Below are 23,161 nucleotides of genomic sequence, written 5' to 3'. Positions count from 1 at the left end.
CTAATACATGTAAACTAAGCAAAATTTTCAAAGTCAATAGACCATGACTTAGGGGCAGGGCTAAATAATCTCCATGGAAATGAGATGTGCCATTAATGCTAATACAACTGCATACTAAATATCATTGACCTACCACTTGTGGTTCATCATAAACTAGACCTAATCATAAACTAATACATTGTTGACGCCGCCGCCTACGCCGGAAACAACATACGTATGTCTCACTTTTTGACTCCGTCAAGGCGAGACAAAAACCTTAAAAGAGCAGTAGCATCATTTTAAAAAGGTCTAAATTCTTAAAACAGTCTTGGATCACGATACCAGTAGAATATGGACTATATTTTTTAGAATTTCGTATCAGATGTCTAAGCCTACCTCCTCCTCCTACTGGTTGTTATTTTAAACTTGCAAGGATAATTAATTGTCTTTGGTTAACTCAAATGTTATAAATCAGAAAACGCAAATACTTCAAAAATTGATATTCACTACTTTGTCTTCATCATGTTCATATTTATCAATTGAATTGCGTTATAATAAACTTCATACGACATACGTTATCGTAAAAAAACAAATTCAATTTCACTCACGGAGCCTATGTCATGTATTTATAATCTTAGGAAAGCCAACCAGAATAATCCCTGGCATTTGTCATTTACAAATTATTTCTTTGTGTACCTTAACTATCCTTCGAAAGTAACAGTGCAATTATATTTTATAAATATAAATATTGCTGATCAGAAATACAGTTGATAGCGACTTGAGGTCTTTGTGTTAAATCAGTTTTAGATAATAAACTTCCTGTATGCAAGATACATAAAATATAGTGTACTTTGTATGCAGCTTCTCATTTAGGTTTATAAATTAAACATTAAAGTTCAAAAGCATTACCAGATTCATATAAAACCACTATGTCTGTTACTTGGTTAATTGAAAAAAATACATATTTGAAATTTTCAATCCTATTTCAAACAGTGTTCGGAAATTACAGAATGTTCTTCGTGTGAATAACCGAATGGATCAGTTTGAACGTAATAATAAAACCAATAGGAAATAATATGAAATGTGTTTGAATCTTATTTATTAGAATGTCTCCTTTGAAGTGTAGTGTCAGTGAGGAAAAATACAACTGATTTGCGGAAAGTGGAGAATCAGGTGTTGACGTACTTAATATGTTATTAACTGTAAAGTGACTGTTACCGACTCTATGGGTATGATCGTGGCAATTGTTTTGTTAGAACATAGAATAATTTGTAACTCTAAACATGAGACAATTAATTTCAAAAGTTAATGTATGGAGGTGAAACGATAAAGCTGTAGTTCCAAAACACGGTCTATTGTAATTAAGTAAGAATTTCAAAGATTGTCGCTATTTTGTGTATTTTTCCTTTGATCTTTTTTGTGATAATTTTTAATTCATATTAAGCATATGCTTGTGATAGAAAATTATCGCTAGAAACTAAACGTGCACGTGTCGTTGTCAATGTGATCACGAATGGCCTCAAAGTTAGCAATAACCAGATTATCAATGGTCTTTTTCTAAGTCGAGGATGTTTCTCGGCCACATTTCATCTCGAAGCTGTCACCCTTCGACAAGATAGTCAATGATTGTAGCTGAAAAACACCATCTCGTTTGAAAAACCATCGATAATGTATAATCATTGTGTATGTGCATGATATCAAGCAGCCAAGAAAGTGTCGAATAGACAACTGAGATTCGTCTATCGAACTGTTCAAAAACCCTGTTAATCTGCAATTAACCAGCAAGGTATCATTTTAATACATCTTGTGTACCCATCATTACAAAAATAGTAGAAAAAAAGAAAGTTGATCCTGGTCATTAAGGTTGATGTTTTAGAACGATGTATGCAGTGTTTTGTTTTAATATTCATCCATTATGAATATCTGCACAAAAAGTCGCATGTACCTCAGAGTGAAAATTACCGAATTACGCTGAGAACATGTACATGTTAAACGGTCTGGGTGGGATTGAGAGTAATGTCTAAAACGTTATTGAATAGTAAAAAAATAAGCAAAAAAAATAATAATAGAGAATCATGGGTTCGAAGTATAAAGAATAACTGTTAAAAAGTAAAGAAGAATTAGACAATATAATACTGATTACAGAAATGATGGATGCACAGAAAAAAGAAATCGTCTTATTATAACACGATGTTGACTGCTGTACCTCTATTTTTGACATTTTTACCTATTATTTCTGTTTGTTTTGTTCACACATTGTTGTCAATATAACGGAATTTAATATGACTGTCATACAAGCGAGAGGTTTAGCTACCTATAAAACCAGGTTTAATCTACCATTTTCTACATAAGGAAATTCCAGTACCAAGTCAGGAATATTACAGTTGTGTTCCATTTGTTTGATGTGTTTAAGCTGTTGAATTTTCCATTTGCTTAGGGACTTTCCGATATGAATTTTCCTTGGTGTTCGGTATTTTTGTTATATGACTTCTTATTCATGCGTTATTTCAGATGAATTTGATAGTTATTCATGCGTTATTACAGATGAATTTGATAGTTAAGTAATGTTTATAAGAGTTCTACATAATAATCATTATTTTCCCGTGACATTTGCAAATAGATCATTGCAATTATAAAGGAAGCGTACATTTCACGCTTGATTTAATGTTCCATTTTTTTTTTTTTTTTTTTTTTTTGACGAGCGGAACCGAACTCTTGCCGAGGAATTAATTTAAACAAGTAAAGTTTCTGTTGTCAGTGTATTGGGTATATCATGACAGAACATTTGTATTGGTGGAAGAAGCCAGAGCACTTTGGTGAAACCTTCGACAGAAACACTGGTAATTTATGTAAATTATGATCAGAATCGAGCACGCCTCGCCACGAGCGGACATGGAACTCACAGCCTTGGTGTAGAAAATATAGTGATTACTGTAGAACACTTTCCACCATAACCATGTTGGTCTTTACCTAATGATGAACCTTCTATGACATTTTTTTAAACGGAATTGACACAGCTTCAACTGTAAATCACATTATTTTAAGACTAATTCAAAACAGTAATCTAATAATTCTACATGCAAATTTCCTATCATAACAACAGTGATTTTTATGGAAATGTTTTTTATGCAAATGAATTTTAAAGGATTATGCATCAGCATATGACATTTTATAATCTGTGTTTATATTTTTAATGTTATACATGTTAATAGCATAATATATTTATAAATATCTTAACATTTGCATATTTTTCAGTAATAGGCTTAGCTGCGTCATTTCTTATTCATTAGTTAACTGGCTTAATTTGGAACTAAAACAATTAAACTTATGCGCAGCAAAAAAAAACAGAAGTTTTATAGAGGGCATAATTTATGATCAAAGTAAAATCTGTGTAAACCCTAAATTATAGAACTTGTTTGTCTGTGAGCTTTTGTTCTCCTAAACAGACTATGCTAATATGTTTCCGACAAAAACGAGTCAGAGTCTTTATAATTCTAAAGGATTATGAATCATCATATGACACTTTATAATCTGTGTTTATGTTGTTAATGTTTTACATGTTAATAGCATATTATATATTTAAATCTCTTAACATTTGCATATTTTTCAGTAATAGGCTTAGCTGCGTCAGTCCTTATTCATTAGGTAACTGGCTTAATTTGGAACTTAAACAATTAAACTTATACGCAGCAAAAAAAAAAACAGAAGTTTTATAGAGGGCTTCATTTATAATCAACGTAAAATCTGTGTAAACCCTAAAATATAGAACTTGTTTGTCTGTGAGCTTTTGTTCTAAACAGACTATGCTAATATGTTTCCGACAAAAACGAGATAAGCATGTTTAAATTATTATGCTATTTAGTGTTTTGAGTTCATGGTATTGATTTGTTATATAAAATGTCTTTAAAGTGAATCTTGTTTTATAAAACTTATTTTGCAACAAACGTTGTGGTCAAGTGCATGGGAATGACCCAACTGTGTAGCTGAAAAGTATCTATCTTGCTGTACGTTTGTATTTTACTATTTTTCTAAGCCGCATTGACTACAAGAGCCTTCATGCATGATGGTTTTTTATGTGTTTTATTTATTGTCACAATTTTCTTCTGGTTTTTTTTTCGAAGATTTTAGTATCATTTCTTTCAGACAACATTCATGAACAGATTCTTATCTGAATTTTATGTTTCTTTAAAATAACCAAAGCCTAATAAATGTATTTGATTTTATTATAATAATTGTCATTGTATAATGTCAGCGGCACTCATGCACATGTATAAAGCAATATTTATTTTGTTTATCTGACAATTAATGTAGAATATTGAATTTATAAATAAATATAAACACACATTTGTATCATGTTTCTTTGAATGACCATTCATGATTCTTCTTATCATAACATATTTGTAAAATAGGGTGAAAGAGCAGATATCAAAAAATACAACATGCATATTGTATTTAAAAATAATAATAAAGTTAACACTATAAAAATATGAAAAGTAAGTTAATTTGTACAAAAAGTAAAGCTGAACAAACACTGAAGATATTTAAGTACGTTTAGAAACATTTTTCAGTCCTGATATCTTGAGTACCCATGCATCTACACTTGGCATCAAGTTTATAGGTATTGCTGGTATAGTAACATTTATTCCTCCATATGAGTTCGGTCTCCAAGAAAAGTTGCCATTATATCCTAACATGCTGACAACGGTTGTAGTTGTTGTCATAATTGTTGATCCTAGGGTTATGGTGTTGTTGTTCCTTGGCCAGGATAACATGATTGCATACACAAATACATCTTGTTCAACCATATTGGAGGTGTACCTATAAAATTATTGTCATACTAAAATTTGTAATTATTTTGTTAAATTATCTTATTAACTTGACTAGTTAATATGGTATTCTGATTATATAGTTAATGAATAAAATACAGATATCTCTGAAATATTAAAAGCAATGTTCATCGTGAAGAACATATTTTCGATTGTACTGATAGCCTGGGATCCTGGTTCACAGTTCGGTAGTTGCTTACCGATGAGCTTATCGAAATGATACGGAGATTGAGACGAATGCTCATTATCAACTGAACATAGTAACGTTCATTGTATTAAAATGTTACCGGTTGTCTTTCTTTGTCAGTAAAGAAAGAAACATAAATATTCGATATAATAAATTTCAAACGTAGTTTTTGTGCCAGGCATCAAATAAAACTTATTCAACCATATTGGAGGTGTACCTATAAATTATTGTCATACTAAAATTTGTAATTATTTTGTTAAATTATCTTATCAACTAGACTAGTTAACATGGTATTCTTCTTCTCATATATGTTATGATGGTATGATACTAAACCCCTAACGGGAAGGATTGTGCCTGATATTCATATGATGAAGACATAATCTTTCAATCAGTTTAATTGAAGATATAGCTGGCATGTCAGTTAACTGCTAGTAGTCTGTTGTTATTTATGTATTATTGTCATTTTGTTTATTTTCTTTGGTTACATCTTCTGACATCAGACTCGGACTTCTCTTGAACTGAATTTTAATGTGCGTATTGTTATGCGTTTACTTTTCTACATTGGCTAGAGGTATAGGGGGAGGGTTGAGATCTCATAAACATGTTTAACCCCGCCGCATTTTTGCGCCTGTCCCAAGTCAGGAGCCTCTAGCCTTTGTCAGTCTTGTATTATTTTTGATTTTAGTTTCTTGTGTACAATTTGGAGTTTAGTATGGCGTTCATTATCACTGAACTAGTATATATATTTGTTTAGGGGCCAGCTGAAGGACGCCTCCGGGTGCGGGAATTTCTCGCTGCATTGAAGACCTGTTGGTGACCTTCTGCTGTTGTCTGTTCTATGTTCAGGTTGTTGTCTCTTTGACACATTCCCCATTTCCATTCTCAATTTTATTCATATTATATATTTAATGAATAAAATACAGATATCTCTGTAATACTAAAAGCAATGTTCATCGTGAAGGGATCCTGGCTCACAGTTTGATAGTTGCTTACCGATGAGCTTACCGAAATGATACGAGATTGAGACGAATGCTCATTATCAACTGAACATTATAACGTTCATTGTAATAAAATGTTACCGGTTGTCTTTCTTTGTCAGTAAATAAGGAAACATAAATATTCGGTATAATAAATTTTAGACGTTGTAGTTGTTGTGCCATGCATCAGTCTACATTTAGTTTGTTCATGTACACTGTAAATGAAATGGTTATGTCAGATTGTTTGAACTCATGAGTTCAAAGTGTTGATAGAATAAAATTATTATCATAATAACAAAATGATCTAATGTATGGTAGTGTTTACAGGGATAGCGAAATTGAATTTCTTACCAAACGTCTTTTGTTACATTGTCACTTTGATATAACCAGGGTCTGGAACCATAAATGGCTTCTCCGTTGACTTCAAGCCATCCACCAAGTTTCAGCAATATATTCTGAAATACTGGTGTGATTGTGCCTTCTTTTGTTATCCCAACATTAATCAATATATTTCCACCACAACTGTAAATCAAAGGAAATTAATCAGTTCTAAGATTATTGTTGCATAGGTAATTGTTTACGAACACTATTTTTTTGTTGTTGTCTTGATTGAGAGGTTCACCACTAATTCCGCATTATTATAATGAAAAACACATCACCGTTTTAACATTTATTCTATCATTTGTAATACATCATACATACAGATCAATTCTAAAACGTGATCCTTAATCAATTTTACCATTCATATTTATAGGGACAAATAAAGTATAAAAGCACGAGATATTTGTGAATATAAAGTTGCAAAACAATGGAATGAGTTTCTGTAACAATTAACGGAGATACTCAATAATAATTAACGGAGAAACATATAACAATTAAAGGAGATGTTTAACAGAGACAAATGTTAATCAATGGAGCAAGTTTCATGTAAAACAAAATGTCAAAGGAGAAAAAACGTTTAAATAATAATAATGCTAATTGCGATTCGCGACAATTATTGTAAAATTAAGTAATTTATTAAGAATTACAAGTCATTTTGATCAAAGTTATCTCGTAGCAAAAAATAGTAGCAAAAGAAAGTTGATCATGCTCATTAAGGTTGAAGTTTTGGAACGATGTATGCAGCGTTTTGTTTTAATATTCATCCATTATGAATATCTGCACAAAATGTTACATGTGCGTCAGAGTGAAAATTACAGAATTACGCTGAGAACATGTACATGTTAAACGGTCTGGGTGGGATTGAGAGTAATGTCTAAAACGTTATTGAATAGTAAAAAAATAACCAAAAAAAAAATAATAATAGAGAATCATGGGGTCGAAGTAAAAAGAATAACTGTTAAAAAGTAAAGAATTAGACAATATAATACTGATTACAGAAATGATGGATGCACAGAAAAAAGAAATCGTCTTATTATAACACGATGTTGACTGCTGTACCCCTATTTTTGACATTTTTACCTATTATGTCTGTTTGTTTTGTTCACACATTGTTGTCAATATAATGGAATTTTATACGACTGTCATACAAGCGAGAGGTTTATCTACCTATAAAACCAGATTCAATCCACCATTTTCTACATAAGAATATTCCTGTACCAAGTAAGGAATATGACAGTTGTTTTCCATTTGTGTTTAAGCTTTTGATTTTGCAATTTAATAAGAGACTTTCCGATTTGAGTTTTCCTTGGTGTTCGGTATTTTTGTTATTTGACTTCTTATTCATGCGTTATTACAGATGAATTTGATGGTTATTCATGCGTTATTACAGATGAATCTGATAGTTATTCATGCTTTATTACATATGAATTTGATAGTTAAGTAATGTTTATAAGAGTTCTAAATAAATTACAAGTTATTTTGATCAAAGTCATCTCATAGCAAAAAAATTAGAAAATCCATACCATAAAATGTTAAAAAGGACATGCAGGGTATATGTGTCAGTGAGAAAGCTACCCAACAATACAAATAACCAAATTACATCTAGAAGGCAACATAGAGTTTTCAACAATAGACGGATGAAAGGCAGTGAACATTTTTGATAAGGACTGATGAATCCTTGTGGCTGAGGTCTATACTAATCTAGCATAATCTTACTTATCAACAAATATTGAAATATAACAAACAAAATTTATATCTTTTTATTTAAATAGAAGTAAAACAGACATTTATAATAGCCTTATAACTAATGCTTGCCGCTGAACAATTAAAGGTACGAGGTCAGGTGACCACTGCCATACGATGGTGCGTATTTTCAACAAATTAAGAAGTAGTAGTTGACCTGGTACTCATATTAAAAACCAAACTTAATCTATCAAAAACTGAAAGTGAATCAATAAACCAAACAAGGAGATTCAAGCTAAACCCGTTTGAAGGGCCATATATACTGTACGTCTGCACCACAGGTTATTTTAACATGAAGCTGGGTCGATAACTAGATATTTGTAGATTGATTGTTGCAAGATTGATTGTCGGCGACTGCGACGGCATGTAGAATTGATAACATATTTCTAATTACAATAAGTCATCTACGAACCACTCAAAAGAGTTGTGGCAACGGTCCTGTTACGTACAGTGAATGTGGCATTCAAGCTAATGTACCCATTATGACTTGCAAAATTATCAACCGAACAGCAAAACGGACGCCCAACTTTGCATGGGCTTTACTGCCGGTCAAAGGAAGACCTTTCTAAGAAAACAAAACAGATTTTGGGGTATAATCTCCTATCCACGAATAAGTATATCTATTTAGTATTAATATACAGATATGTACTTAGGGAATCTGAGTACACATGTACAAATAACAATAACAATAAAAATATAAATGATTTCAATACACACCTGACAGTTTGAGCGACCTCTGTCAACAGTTCATGTACAGAAAAGTAATCAGCAAGTTTAGCATTTCGTCTGTATCCAGCGGAGTAACGATCGAGTGTCATTACATTCTCCCATTTTCTCTTATGTAGTACCTCTGTTCAAAAAATTAAAATATTACGTAAACGAATATAACATTGAATTATCAAGTCCATTGGATTCGAGTTATCACATATGATATGAAATCTAAGTAAACAGTCGTGTATATACTTACAATTTATATATTTTCTATCGTGTTACGAATGTTTAAGTACAAAAAAAAAGATTTGAAGATGCTATCTGAGCATACAGTGGCAAATACTACCTGCATACTCAGAGGAAAATAAATCTATATTCAATTCATTGTTATAAATCGTTTTCTTATATATAAAAAACAAGAGTGCACACGCTGAAATGTCTCGCCGCCTTTACTAACCATTGATATTATGTTGATAGTCTAAATATAAAGCTTTACTACAACTATCACATAAACTTACCATGATCCAAGAAAATGAGGTCAAGGTTATATAAACCAAACAAGAAATACATGTACACCTTACAATCATTCAATACACTAAATATAGTTGACCTATTGCTTATAGTTTCTAAGATACAGACTTAACAAAGAAAACTAAACATTGACTAATCAACGATAAAAATGAGGTCAAGGTCGGATGAACCATGCCAGGCAGACATGTACAGCTAGCAATCCTTCAATACAACAAATGTTGTTGACCTATTGCTTATAGTAATAGAAAAACAGACCAAAACACAACAACTGAGCTATGAACCGTGAAAATGAGGTCAAGGTCAAATAAAACCGGCCAGACTGACATGTACACCATAAAATATTTCCATACACCAAATATAGTTGACCTATTGCATATAGTATTAGAAAAAAAAGACCAAAACTCAAAAATTTAACATTTACCACTGAACCATGAAAATGAGGTCAAGGTCAGAAGACACCTGCCAGCTAGACATGTACACCTTACAATCATTCCATACACCAAATATAGTAGACCTATTGCATACAGTATAAGAAAAACAGACCAAAACACAAGAATTTAACACTGATCAATGAACCGTGAAAATGAGGTCAAGGTCAAATGAAACCTGCACGACTGCATATAGATCATAAAATATTTCCATACACCAAAAATAGTTGACCTATTGCATATAGTATTAGAAAAAAAGGCCAAAACTCAAAAATTTAGATTTGACCACTGAACCATGAAAATGAGGTCAAGGTCAGATGACACCTGCCAGTTGGGCATGTATACCTTACAGTCCTTTCATCCACCGAATATACTAGACCTATTGCTTATAGTATCTGAGCTATGGACTTGACAACCAAAACTTAACCTTGTTCACTGATCCATGAAATGAGGTCGAGGTCGTGTGAAAACTGCCTGACAGGCATGAGGACCTTGCAAGGTACGCACATATCAAATTTATTTATCCTATTACTTATAATAAGAGAGGATTTAACATTACAAAAAATGTTAACTTTTTTTTCAAGTAGTCACTGAACCATGAAAATGAGGTCAAGGACATTGGACATGTGACTGACGGAAACTTCGTAACATGAGGCATCCATATACAAAGTATGAAGCTTCCAGGTCTTCCACCTTCTAAAATATAAAGCTTTTAAGAAGTTAGCTAACGCCGCCGCCGCCGCCGCCGGATCACAATCCCTATGTCGAGCTTTCTGCGACAAAAGTTGCAGGCTCGACAAAAAATCGTAAGGGTTCCGCGGAACCAAGTGTCTCGCCTACTTTTGCTGTTAGTCCTAGGCTCAACAAAAATGGGGGAAAATTTATTAAATATTTTCCTCTAGATAATATCTTTTGATTGTAAGAAGCTTCTGTCCAAGATTGGTAAAAATCCAGGATGGTTTATTAATCTAATAATGTTTTAAAAAGTTTCTTTAACTGCAGACTGTATGTAATGTTAACTGGAAGAAAAACTAAGTCCATTTATAAGTAATATATGGAACAAGAGTGCACATGCTGAAATGTCTACCCTTCTTTACTAACCATTGATTTTATGCTGATAGTCCTAAATATAAAGCTTTACTACAAGTAACACATAAACTTAACATGATCCAAGAAAATGAGGTCAAGGACAGATAAACCAAACAGGAAATACATTAACACCTTACAATCATTCAATAAACCAAACATAGTTGGCCTATTGCTTATAGTTTCTAAGAAACAGTCTTAACCAAGAACACTTAACATTACCAATGAACCATGAAAATGAGGTCAAGGTCAGATGAACCAAGCCAGACAGACATGTTCACCTTACAATCAAATGTATGCATTAAATATAGTTGACCTATTGCTTATAGTAACTAAGAAACAAACTTAACCATGAAAACTTAATATTGACCAATGAACCATGAAAATGAGGTCAAGGTCAGATGATACCTGCCAGACAGACATATACACCTTACAATCCTTCCATACAACAAATATAGATGATCTATTGCTTATAGTTGAAGAAAAACAGACCAAAACACAAAACCTTAACACTGAGAAATGAACCGTGAAAATGAGGTCAAGGTCAAATAAAACCTGCGAGACTGACATGTACATCATAAAATATTTCCATACACCAAATATAGTTGACCTATTGCATATAGTATTAGAAAAAAAGACCAAAACTGAAAAACTTAACTTTGACCACTGAACTATGAAAATGAGGTCAAGGTCAGATGACATTTATCAGTTGGACATGTACACCTTACAATCATTCCATATACCAAATATAGTAGACCTACTGCTTATAGTATCTGATATATGAACTTGACCATGAAAACTTAACCTTGTTCACTGATCCATGAAATGAGGTCGAGGTCAAATAAAAATTGTCTGAAGGGCATGAGGACCTTGCAAGTTACGCACATACTAAATATAGTTATCATATTACTCATAATAAGAAAGAAATTAACATTACAAAAAATATTGACTTTTTTTTTCAAGTAGTCACTGAACCATGAAAATGGGGTCAAGGACAATGGACATATGACAGACGGAAACTTCGTAACATAAGGCATCTATATCCAAAGTATGAAGCATCCAGGTCTTCTAGCTTCCAAAATATAAAGCTTTTAAGAAGTTAGCTAACGCCGCCGCCGCCGCCGTCGCCGGATCTCTATCCCTATGTCGAGCTTTCTGCGACAAAAGTCGCAGGCTCGACAAAAACAGGAAATAATTTTTACAAAATTTCCTTCTAGATACTAGCTTTTGATCATAAACAAGCTTCTGTTCAAGTTTGGTACAAATCCAGGATAGTTTAAGAAAGTTATTAATTTTTTTAAAACTTTAACCACAGAGTGGATGTAATGTTAACTGGCAGAAAAACTAAGTCCATTTATAAGTAAAGTACATAAAGTACGGATAAACAGGATTTTTTTTTTAAATTTACTTCTGGATACTACAATGTATCTTATGATCATAAACAAGCTTCTGTCCAAGTTTGGTAGAAATCCAGGATAGTTTAAGAAAGTTATTAAAATTTAAAAAAACTTTAACCACAGAGTGAATATTTGTGGACGCCACCGCCGCCGCCGCCGACGACGGAATGTATGATCGCTATGTCTCGCTTTTGTGACAAAAGTCGTAGGCTCGACAATAAGAAGATGTGGTATGATTGCCAATGAGACAACTCTCCTCCACCAGAGGCCAAATGACATAGAAGTCTCATGTGTGTTTTTTTAATTTTTTGATTAATGTGCAAGTTTACACGAGTAATACAGGAAGACACGTTATTTGACCCGAATACAACATTCTGATCCCGAAAGAGCCAGTATTCAATCCTTCGTGTCCTTAGTCCTTGTGCAGACGGCCAAAAAAGATGTTTAATATTATATTTTTGGTTTGACCAGACTGTGGATCTTTTCAACAAGCTTTTCCACTATAACTCGAAGCAAGGGTGCTAACAACAAAACCGTCGATAAGGTTAAAACTTAAGATATACTGCATTTACATTAAGGTGGTACCCAACACCTTGACTAATATTAATTTGGCTCGTTTAATTTTCATAAAATTTTGACAAAATGTTTACTTTGACCCTTTGACAAAAATATAAAAATTTCAAAAAATTTGAACCAACCACTTTATCAGAAAAATTTCATTGGTTATATATATAGCAGTTTGACAAACACTTATTTTGATCATTGAGAAGCTTAATATTTCCATAACAATACAACGTGATTAAAACGTTTAGCTGATTTTTACAGAGTTATCTCCCTGTAGAGTTAGGTACCACCTTAAGTTGCAAGTCAAAATCATGTCACCAAAAAAAACTTAATAAAGTTAATAAATCTACCACTAACTTGGATTGAATCTGTCTCCACAATTCACAAATCCACCATGTATACAGTTGTCATTGACACCCCATCTATCATTGGTCACAACATAGTCTTTAACTGGACTGTAATAATATAATAATTAAAATACATATATTGTTACAAATTACTACAATTGTTTGTGTAACCGAGATAACCAACAATTTTCGATAAGAGTCATTTATGAACGAGGGTCTGGATGGAGATCCTTCAATTCTTTATTCTTTAACTTTTTAAACCATTTTTCTCTTTTCTTTTTTTTATTTTGACCATTTTTCTCTCTTCTTTATATTTTTTGCGTATTTTTCTTTATCTTGTATATTTATTGCCCTTCATTTTGCATTTTTTGCCCATTGTTTTCAATTCTGTTAACTCCATCCAGACGTTTATTCAAACGTACATTTGCAGAGGAAAAGGTATATAAGAAAACATGTAGTGTGGTTAGGGGGAGCGCCCACAAACATGTTTCACCCCGCAAAATGCATGTCCCTGTTTCAAGTCATAAGCCGGTAATTCAGTGGTTGTCGTTTGTTGCTTACTGTATTTCACATTTCTTTTTTATTTTGTACATAAATCAGGCCGTAAATTTTCTCGCTTGAATTGTTCTGCATTTGTAATTTCGGTGCCTTTTATGGCTTGCTATGCGGTATGAACCAACGCCAACCACTGAACTATAGGCTCCTGACTTGGGAGAAAACACACAAAGAATTTGGCGGGATTAAACACTCAACACTCACCTTAACCTGTGACTGGTACATTAAGATAAGACCGCTCTTTCTATTTCAGACGATAACCTATTAGATCTACGATACATGTGAAGAGAAGAAATTGTTAAATTATCATGTAGGATATTTTTATTCTCCTACAGGATTATGACTTTATCCTATATGATTTCTTATAATATTCTATTGGAGAAAATAATATCCTACAGGATAAAAAAAATTGTAGTGTTTTATCTATTCCCAGAGGTACATTATTGCCAAGTTTGATGATTCTACCGTAAAAAAAATGTGGATCCAATTTGCACTCATGAGAAGTGCAAATTAATCGAAGAAACTGTTCATTCTTCTTACCTGTCGTTGTAAAGCCAAGCAAGAAAATTTGTAGCGTTCCAGTAGTCGTCCTTGGCAGCATGTGAACCATCTGACCATATTATTTCCGGTTTGTACTTATTGACAATTTCGTACAGTTCTGGCATTGTCTTCATCTACAAAGGATGGAATATAGATAAATAATTTTATTTGACCTTTCTTGCTCAGTAATATCATCTGACCATTTTAGCGATCATAATAAAACTAACAAGATCGCATTTATTGATTTTTGCATGGCAAACATTAAGTGACAAAATTTCAGCGCGACAACAAATTAACAATAATTCTATTAACATGATTAAGTAGGTTCTATAAACAATGTCGACCGGCATAAAGGGTAGAAAACTGGACTGCTACATTGTTCCTTGGTGTACAGAGAGTAGGAAACTCTCCGTATACGAGTTCTTGGTTTTAACATTCCCTTATGACCGGACGTGGCTGCGTATTTATTCATCCTGCGCAGCCGAACGGACGCTCCTTTCTAAGTAGGGTTTAACAGTCGAGTAAGAGAATTACAGGTGTACATAGTTCTATTCCCCGCTCAAATCTTCGGGTTAAAAACAAAAGAGCTAAAGTTAAAAAAAGCGATAATTCAAACAAACAATCTTGTATTAAAAGAAGAAAAGTTAAAGTATTTCAAATACAACAGCCATGTGCTTTATCCACACAGCACAATATCACGAAGATGATGGGGATGGGGATAAATTAATGTTTATCGTCCAGTGGCCAATACTACATGCATATCAGGACGAGAACATGTTAATGTGATATGAATATGGAACCCTTCTTTGTACTAAATAAGTTTATTGTACTATACCGACACGCTGAGCGGAATTTTAACCTGCTAGTTAATAAGGTACATGTAACTATGACAACCGCTATATTACTCTACCCGGACCCTTAATTAAAACGCCGGGTAGACCAGATTCATATCTTAAATACTCCATACTTAGCGGAGAAGTAGCAAAAAGCAATTTCCAAGATTTTGGTTTGACCTAACCGGGGATCGAACCCAAGACCTCCGACACTCCAGGCCAGCATGTTAATACGAGACGTCTGACAGCATTAGAGAACAGGTCGGTAATGATTATAAATAGTGCAGTAGTGTACTGTATATTTCAGACAAATAGATATACTACTTCAAAACAATGAATATTACTACTGATTCGATGCTTGTGGAAATATTCTACAACTACAAGACATTAGGATGAAAATGGTGAGAGACAATATAACAAACGGGCAATCAAAATACTACAAATCAAAGAAAAACAGACAAGTCCAGACAAGAGAGTGAACAAAAAAAAAACAACATTCACGAAACACTACATACAAAACTAATAATTTTGCAACACGACCGGGAATGAACTTATGTGTACCGGAAGAGTCATTAACTATGGCTGCAATTGTGACATCTGCCGCCGTATTACTCCGGTTTAAACGCTGGAAAGTCAAATCTGGTAATTAGGGCTGAATGTTTGGCATGAGTATTGTCAATAAAGTCATTACTTTTAAACCATTGTTCTTTTTTCATTATAAAGCATCTTACAAAATCGGATTGATTAATGTTTTCTCAGTATATATCACCAACTTAATGAATCATATCAGTCATGTAACTTAACTCACACTAAAACTTAACGGAATTTGGAAGTATGAAAATAAAAACACTTTTATCTATTACAAAAGTAGGCAATACTGTCATCAGTCGAAAAAACCCTTCAGTCATTGAAGAATAACCTAGCAAAGAATACAATAATATTATTACTAAATTGAAAGAAACAAAAAAAAACCAAAAAACCCCTCTAAACAGTGAGTGAACTCAGTTGCTCCAGATAACTGACAGTTTTAAATATGCGAGATTCGGACTGATGAAACTTCATACTATATGGCTGTCTGCATAACAAATGCACAAAAATATTTTCTGCTAAACCACAGGTGCTTCGAGAATGGACCCCTCTTTTTATTTGTATCTTAGCCAGAATGTTAACAACGAGAAAAACGAAGTTAAATACTAAAGAAATAAAAAGGGGGTCTATTCTCCAAGCGCATGCGTTACGGAAGTGCTCTTTGAAGCCAAAAAAAAAATTAATTGAAATTGAATTAAAAGTGTAAGAAATACATAGGTACTTGTGGACAGGGCATTTATTTTTGTTTGCCCTCCACCTTATTTCCAAAATCCGTTTTTTCTTTTTTTTTCTATTAATTATCATTCTAGTGATATTATTTGAATTGATAGTAAATAGCAAATACAACTTATTTGTAGTATACGTATTTTCGTATAATACAGAAAAACGCGAAAATAATTGAAATTAATAGAAAACAAAAAATAACAGATTTTGGAAAAAAAGGGGGAGGGCAAAAAAAATTTGTCCTGTACCCAAGTACCTATGAGAGGATGAACCACATAGACCTAGACACATCAAATAGTATGAACATAATATGTCTACTACTAATAGAATAGTTTCCTACTCAAGTCTTAAGGGAAAAACTGGACAATCTGCGAGAGAGAAATTTTGCGTTATATGTCAAATTAGCTTTATAAAAAAAATCTTACTGAAACAAAATCTTGTGTTTTGAAACCATTAGCTCTATCTTGCTCAAATATTGGATTGAACCATTCAAACAAGGAGTGGTAAAGTCCAAAATGCATGTCTGTATTCTTCCGAATAGCGTCTGCAACCTCTCCTGAAATTAAAGATATCACACAACAAATAAAATTAACTGATTTCCAGTTTCATTTTAATTATATATTTGTATTGCTATAGCAACTTACTCTATTGCACGGTTCGGCTTATGTTTAACTTGTTCTATCAGCGACCAAAGTATATAACGCGTACATTGTACAAGTAATACATTGAACAATATATCAAAAAAATGTGGACCCTCAACAGTCTCGAGTCTGTTTTACTGGGTATCAGCTGTGTATGCAATTCTATTTTGTCCGTATATAAAATAAAACTACTAATGTTGAAATCATGAAAATGTTTTATTTTAATCAGTTAACATAAAGTTTGTCATTTATAAATAACTGTATATGGCGACACTTTTTGCTCATTATTGAGCCATCATGTAGCGTGTAGTTTCCAGTTGCAGTCTTCCTTATACTTAATATGTATATGACCAGCTGTTATGGCGTCATTTTACCTTAATATATCGTTGATACATCTTAGTAATAGAAAGAGATAAATCTTTTTATCACATGTTCAAGAAATAACCATGATAACTGTGTAATATGTTTCTTCTTATTTTTAGGAGAGAAAAAAATGATATATATCAAATAAAATGAGCACCCGTTTACTGCATGGCAATATGACATACTCCACATGTAAACTATTTTTATTAGTATAATGGTTTTGTACTGCCGTTTCAGTGAAAGTTGTTCAACTTCTAGTAGCACCTGTTTTCTATGTTGTGCTTTGTGTTCTGTTGTTTGTCTTTTCTTTTCGTCGTTTTTTGTCATGACATTGTAAGTTTGTTTTTTGCCATGACATTGTCAGTTTGTTTTTTGCCATGACATTGTCAGTTTGTTTTTTGCCATGACATTGTCAGTTTGTTTTCGACTTATGAGTTTGAATATCCCTTTGGTATCTTTCGCCTCTCTTTTTCAAGAAAATAATGATCTTCTATACTTCTATTGATACTAATTATGCAACATTGTTTCAATAGAATTTATTTTTAAATATGCACCAAAACTTTTTTACATGCGTAATTATCATTTAGAGTTTTTGAACGCATTTTCAAAGATCTTTCTTTTAAATATAACCAACGCTGGCTAACAGGTTAAACTACAAATTTTTCTATGACACTGTCATGATTGAATTTAAACATGTCCAATGATAATTAAAAATATGTATTTGCTGACCATACCAACAATATCTCTTTTAGGGCCGACATCCATACTGTTCCAGTTCCAGGAATAGTTGGAGGGCCACATGGTATAACCTTCATGGTGCTTGGCAACTAATACTACATACCTGCAAAATGTAAATGATGTAAATGTTCAACTAATAAACACTATGTATATTGAATTATTGTCTTCCCGTACGCTTGTTTGCAGATAGCCTTTCCGCATGCAGTGACCTTAACAACGAGACCTCTTGTTAGTACTTCGGCAACCACACAGCGCAAGTGCGAGGGGAAAACCGGGATGAAATAAAAGGTAAACAAACGTGGAAGTTTTGAAGGAAAAATTTGTATACACCAAATCATTTAACAACTGTTTTGAAAATCACGGAAAATGTATTAAAAAATGAACATGCATCGCTCTATTGCATGTCTATCATCTCACTTCTATATTTCACGTGATCCATGATTCTGTGTTTATTATTTATTAAGTTAATGTTCGGTAAACTTCGGCAATAAAGCACGAAAGTTAATTATCAGGGAAAGTTTTCACTAAATGAAATAACTGTAAAAAACAGATCGTGCATAGAGACTTATAAATAAGAAGATGTGGTATGAGTGCCAATGAGACAACTCTCCATTCAAGTCACAATGTATAAAAAGTTAACAATTATAGGCAAAGTACGGCCTTCAACACGGAGGCTTGCCTCACACCGAACAGTAAGCTATACAGGAAACAGGAAAACCAACGGTCTAATTTATATTTTTAAAATTTAGTTTAGTATATATACATGCATAGGCCCTTTATAGCTTGCTGTTCGGTGTGAGCCAATGCTCCGTGTTGAAGGCCGTACCTTGACCTATAATGGTTTACTTTTATAAATTGTAACTTGGATGGAGAGTTGTCTCATTGGCACTCATACCACATCTTCCTATATCTATTGGTTCAATAATTTCCTTAACAATTTTCATGATGTTAACCATGTTAACATTATAATTTTAATACGCCTATGTCATATGACATTCCAAGTTTCATTTAATGAGTAATCTTTGCCAAAGTTTCAAACAATTGAGGTTAGATAATTTATTGGTCATGTAGGGGACGGTTTACCCCTTCAAATTTTTATTGATTGACCGGTTAATTGTTGTTAAGTGCCACTTTTAGCACTTTTGGCTACATATTGGTGGTAATTTTTATTGATGCGGGAAGCCGGTGCTCGGACCGAACCATTTCGTCAGGAAAACTGACTAAAACAATCTTAGTCAAATTACAATTAGAGATGAACCTGTACCGAGCTGGGTTAAAACTCACAATCATGAATATCAGTGTTTAAAATTTAAAGGCAAAATGAAATGGAAACATGTAACAATGTGAAACAATATTTGTTCTCTTTGCAAGAATAATTCAATTAATTCTAGCAAACCGATAGTATATTCAACAACTTAGCTCAACATTTGTTCAATGCAAATCAGAATATTGTAAGTAAAGGAAAAGAATAAGTTACACATACGTCCCTCCTCATTCTGTATTCTTGTCATTATAAAATATACAAAATGCTGTTGAATATTGGTTTATACTGTGTACTCAAAAGTGTTCACGCGTATTATACTTGTCCTTAATGTTTGTTTATATTATTTAACATGTATTTTTTTCAACCGTCGGTATTACAAAAAAATTCGTAAGGATTCCACGGAACCCACTGTCTCGCCTACTTTTGCTGTTAATCGCAGGCTCAACAAAAATGAGATGAGGAAAAAATTTAATAAAAATATTCTTCTCGATACAATTTTTTTATTGTGAGAAGCTTCTGTCCAAGTTTGGTAAAAATCCAGGATAGTTTATGAATCTAATAAATGTTTTTAAAAATTTAACTGCAGACTGTATGTAATGTTGGAAGAAAAACTAAGTCCATTTATAAGTAAGATACGGAAAAACAGGATTTTTTTTTTAAATTTAATTCTGGATACTATCTTATGATCATAAACAAGCTTCTGTCCAAGTTTGGTAGAAATCCAGGATAGTTTGAGAAATTTATTAAAATTTTAAAAACTTTAACCACAGAGTGAATGTAATGTTTCCTGGCAAAAAAACTAAGTCCATTTATAAGTAAAATATGGAAAAACAGGTATTTTTTTTTTACAAAATTTACTTCTGGATACTATCTTATGATCATAAACAAGCTTCTGTCCAAGTTTGGTAGAAATCCAGGATAGTTTGAGAAAGTTATTAAAATTTTAAAAACTTTAACCACAGAGTGAATGTAATGTTTCCTGGCAGAAAAACTAAGTCCATTTATAAGTAAAATACGGAAAAACAGGAATTTTTTTTTACAAAATTTACTTCTGGATACAATCTTATGATCATAAACAAGCTTCTGTCCAAGTTTGGTAGAAATCCAGGATAGTTTAAGAAAGTTATTAAAATTTCAAAAACTTTAACCACAGAGTGAATATTTGTGGACGCCGCCGCCGACGACGACGACGCCGACGCCGACGGAATGTAGGATCGCTATGTCTCGCTTTTTCGACAAAAGTCGAAGGCTCGACAAAAATGTATTACAAAAGTCATGTATTATATACTACGAATGTTTCTACTTACTAAAGAAAAAGTTTAATCATGCATGAAGTTTAAATACCAGCTCATCATCATTATAGACAGGAAATATATGGATAATTTAAGATTCATTATTATTATTATAAGGTATTAAATATACAATAACTGAGAAATATGGCCGTGTTCACACCACATTTTTTTTTAGTTTTAATTACGAATGATGAATGTGCGTTCAAATTCCAAAATCATGCATACACATGACAAAATTTTAATTTTCACCAGGTTGAAATATCAAATTACTTGTTTTTTGTGCACAGAAGTACATGAATGCGTTACCAAGGCGAATATTGATTTTCAATACAGTACCCTGTTGTACATGTTATACATCGTATTAATTTTACTTACTTGGCTCCAGAAAGCTTCAACAAATTAGCCCATTCTTCTGCATCGAAAAACTCGGCTGTTAATTGTGGTGCAAAGTCTGGATAGGTGAAATCGGGTCGATAATTCTCTTTCATGAAGTCAACCAGAACAGGAGTCCTTGTTTTCCACTGATACCAGAACCATTCTGATAAAATCGAAGGAACAGAAAACACACCCCAATGAATAAGAATGCCGACTTTCGAATCATCGAACCAACCAGGCAGAGGTCGTGAGTCTATCGACTCCCAGTTTGGTTCATATTTTTTACATGATGTCTGAACAATGCAAACGAGCAGCAAAATCGAAGTTACGTAAATTCCAATTTTTACATGCATGTCTTAACAAGTGGCTGTGTCAATGTTGCTAAGCTATCCACCGTAAGATCAATTTCCCAAACGAACAAAATTATCCTTGGTGGATTAAACTGTTAATGTTAGTTTCGAAATTATACAATGAAGAATTTCCGCATCAGGACAATAAATTAGCGGACATATATAACTAAAAATAGATCGAGTCACATGAACTGAACTCACTAATAAAACTGAAAATCAACTAAGCATAAACATTATTGGAACTTGATATTTAAATCTAAAAATAACAATTCGAATCGATTGTTGTAATTTGTAAAATAAATCAATGATGTTATAAATTAATAACGTATGGACATTCATTAGATATGCTACAACAATGTATGTATGATGTCAATTGTAATGTAAAACTTTGAAAGTTAAACGTGTACATACTAAACAAGGAAGGGATATATACAAAGTTTGTATTATGCGCACGAAAAAAAATGTATTTAACTATACTCAGCAACCAAAGTAAAGCACCACCTCCACTTTTCATCAAATTCTGTGAAAATGAAAATGTTCTTAATTTTGATTTTTGACATCTCAAAAAAAAACACTTTTTTTAACACCCAAAAAAACCATAAAAATGTTGCCACATTTATAAAAACTAAAGTCGTGTGTATCTTTTCACATGAAAACAACGTAAATGACTTTGATTTTCAGTTTCTTAATCGAATTCTTGTCAAATGACCAATTTGAAATTGACTTATCTCAGACTTTTGATTTTTGACTTGTTAAGTATAAATAAAAACAATGATTCGTGGAATTGTTGATGTTGGAATGTTGGAATACGAGTACCCATCTCCGAACATTTTCTTTCAAAACTGAATAGTGTATTAAACATGTTATGCGAATCGAAAAAAAACATTTCAATTGTAATCTTTTAATCGGTATTTTAAAATATAGATACGTGTACCTCAATGAAAAGGGGAAAAAGGGGGGTAGAAATTTAATTAAAATATACAGAATATTGTCTGTATGCAGCCCAAGAAGATCCGACCATCAAGATGGAGAAAATAACAAACCTTTGAAATTCGTGGATTGTAATTATTGTGGGCGTGAACATTATTTAGGTGAAACAAATGAAATTACATACGAGACACCATTATTTACTTCGGATTTGATACATCAATGGCTTTTCTAACGACTCAAGAACAATGGAACTTGTTACTCATCGTTAGCTTAAAGATGAAATAGCGACCACATCACATGCAAAAGCATGCGTATGAAAAGGTATAGTTATATAGTGTGTAATTTGTATGATTATATGGTAGGTTTTCAAATTTGTAACCACCTATTCATCCAAGTATATGTTTTCTTCGATATGACCAGAAGCAGTATTTACGATAACTGCACACCAATATGAAATGTTAAAATATTATGTCCAAAATCCTTACATGGAATCTGCTGACGAGTCTGTATTATGAGTTTTAGAATTCATTAACGTCAAATATAACAAAATATTACGTTTGCATTATAGCACAAATAAAAAATCATAAATTTTACGGTGATGTTGTTTACCGAGCCCGGAAAATTAGTTATGATTCGGGTAAACTTATCAATCCTTTTAATAATCTTATTCTAAAAGATTACCAATTCAACATTGTTATTAGATCTTTGAATATTGTTTTATGTTGGTATAAATATTGATTTTATTATCAGCAAATTAAACCCATACTAATTAGTATTGATATACACATATATATGCACTTTCACGGTACTAC

The 23,161-nt window shown here is 32.6% G+C and overlaps 1 protein-coding gene across 2 annotated transcripts; it reads right to left on the bottom strand.

The window, feature by feature from the left end:
- Positions 1 to 4,184: 4,184 nt before the first annotated feature.
- On the bottom strand, positions 4,185 to 21,608 carry LOC127706207 (plasma alpha-L-fucosidase-like). Of its 2 annotated transcripts, none has more exons than XM_052210689.1 (8): positions 21,070 to 21,606; positions 18,135 to 18,241; positions 16,822 to 16,952; positions 14,253 to 14,386; positions 13,168 to 13,265; positions 8,811 to 8,943; positions 6,321 to 6,491; positions 4,185 to 4,797 (listed from the first exon to the last, which is right to left on the bottom strand). In XM_052210689.1, exons 1-8 carry the CDS (start codon positions 21,420 to 21,422, stop codon positions 4,521 to 4,523), a joined length of 1,404 nt encoding a protein of 467 aa, XP_052066649.1. In that variant the 5' UTR covers positions 21,423 to 21,606; the 3' UTR covers positions 4,185 to 4,520. The 2 variants fall into 2 exon arrangements, with proteins under 2 accessions (XP_052066649.1, XP_052066650.1); XM_052210690.1 differs by having other exon boundaries at positions 4,773 to 5,209; positions 21,070 to 21,608.
- Between the last annotated feature and the right edge of the window lie 1,553 nt (positions 21,609 to 23,161).

This window comes from Mytilus californianus, unplaced genomic scaffold (assembly GCF_021869535.1).
Source record: "Mytilus californianus isolate M0D057914Y unplaced genomic scaffold, xbMytCali1.0.p SCAF_6, whole genome shotgun sequence".
NCBI classification, from domain to species: domain Eukaryota; kingdom Metazoa; phylum Mollusca; class Bivalvia; order Mytilida; family Mytilidae; genus Mytilus; species Mytilus californianus.
Note: the sequence above shows the minus strand (reverse complement) of the source record. Positions and strands in the feature narration are given on the sequence as shown.

Bases quoted from the DNA above. Each gene is read 5' to 3' on its own strand.
- LOC127706207 (XM_052210689.1), bottom strand. From the start codon at position 21,422: ATGCATGTAAAAATTGGAATTTACGTAACTTCGATTTTGCTGCTCGTT. The intron at 14,387-16,821 runs GTAAGATTTTTT...CATCCTTTGTAG, and splicing joins AAACACAAGATTTTGTTTCA to ATGAAGACAATGCCAGAACT. The intron at 4,798-6,320 runs GTAAGAAATTCA...ATAATTTTATAG, and splicing joins AATGTAACAAAAGACGTTTG to GTACACCTCCAATATGGTTG.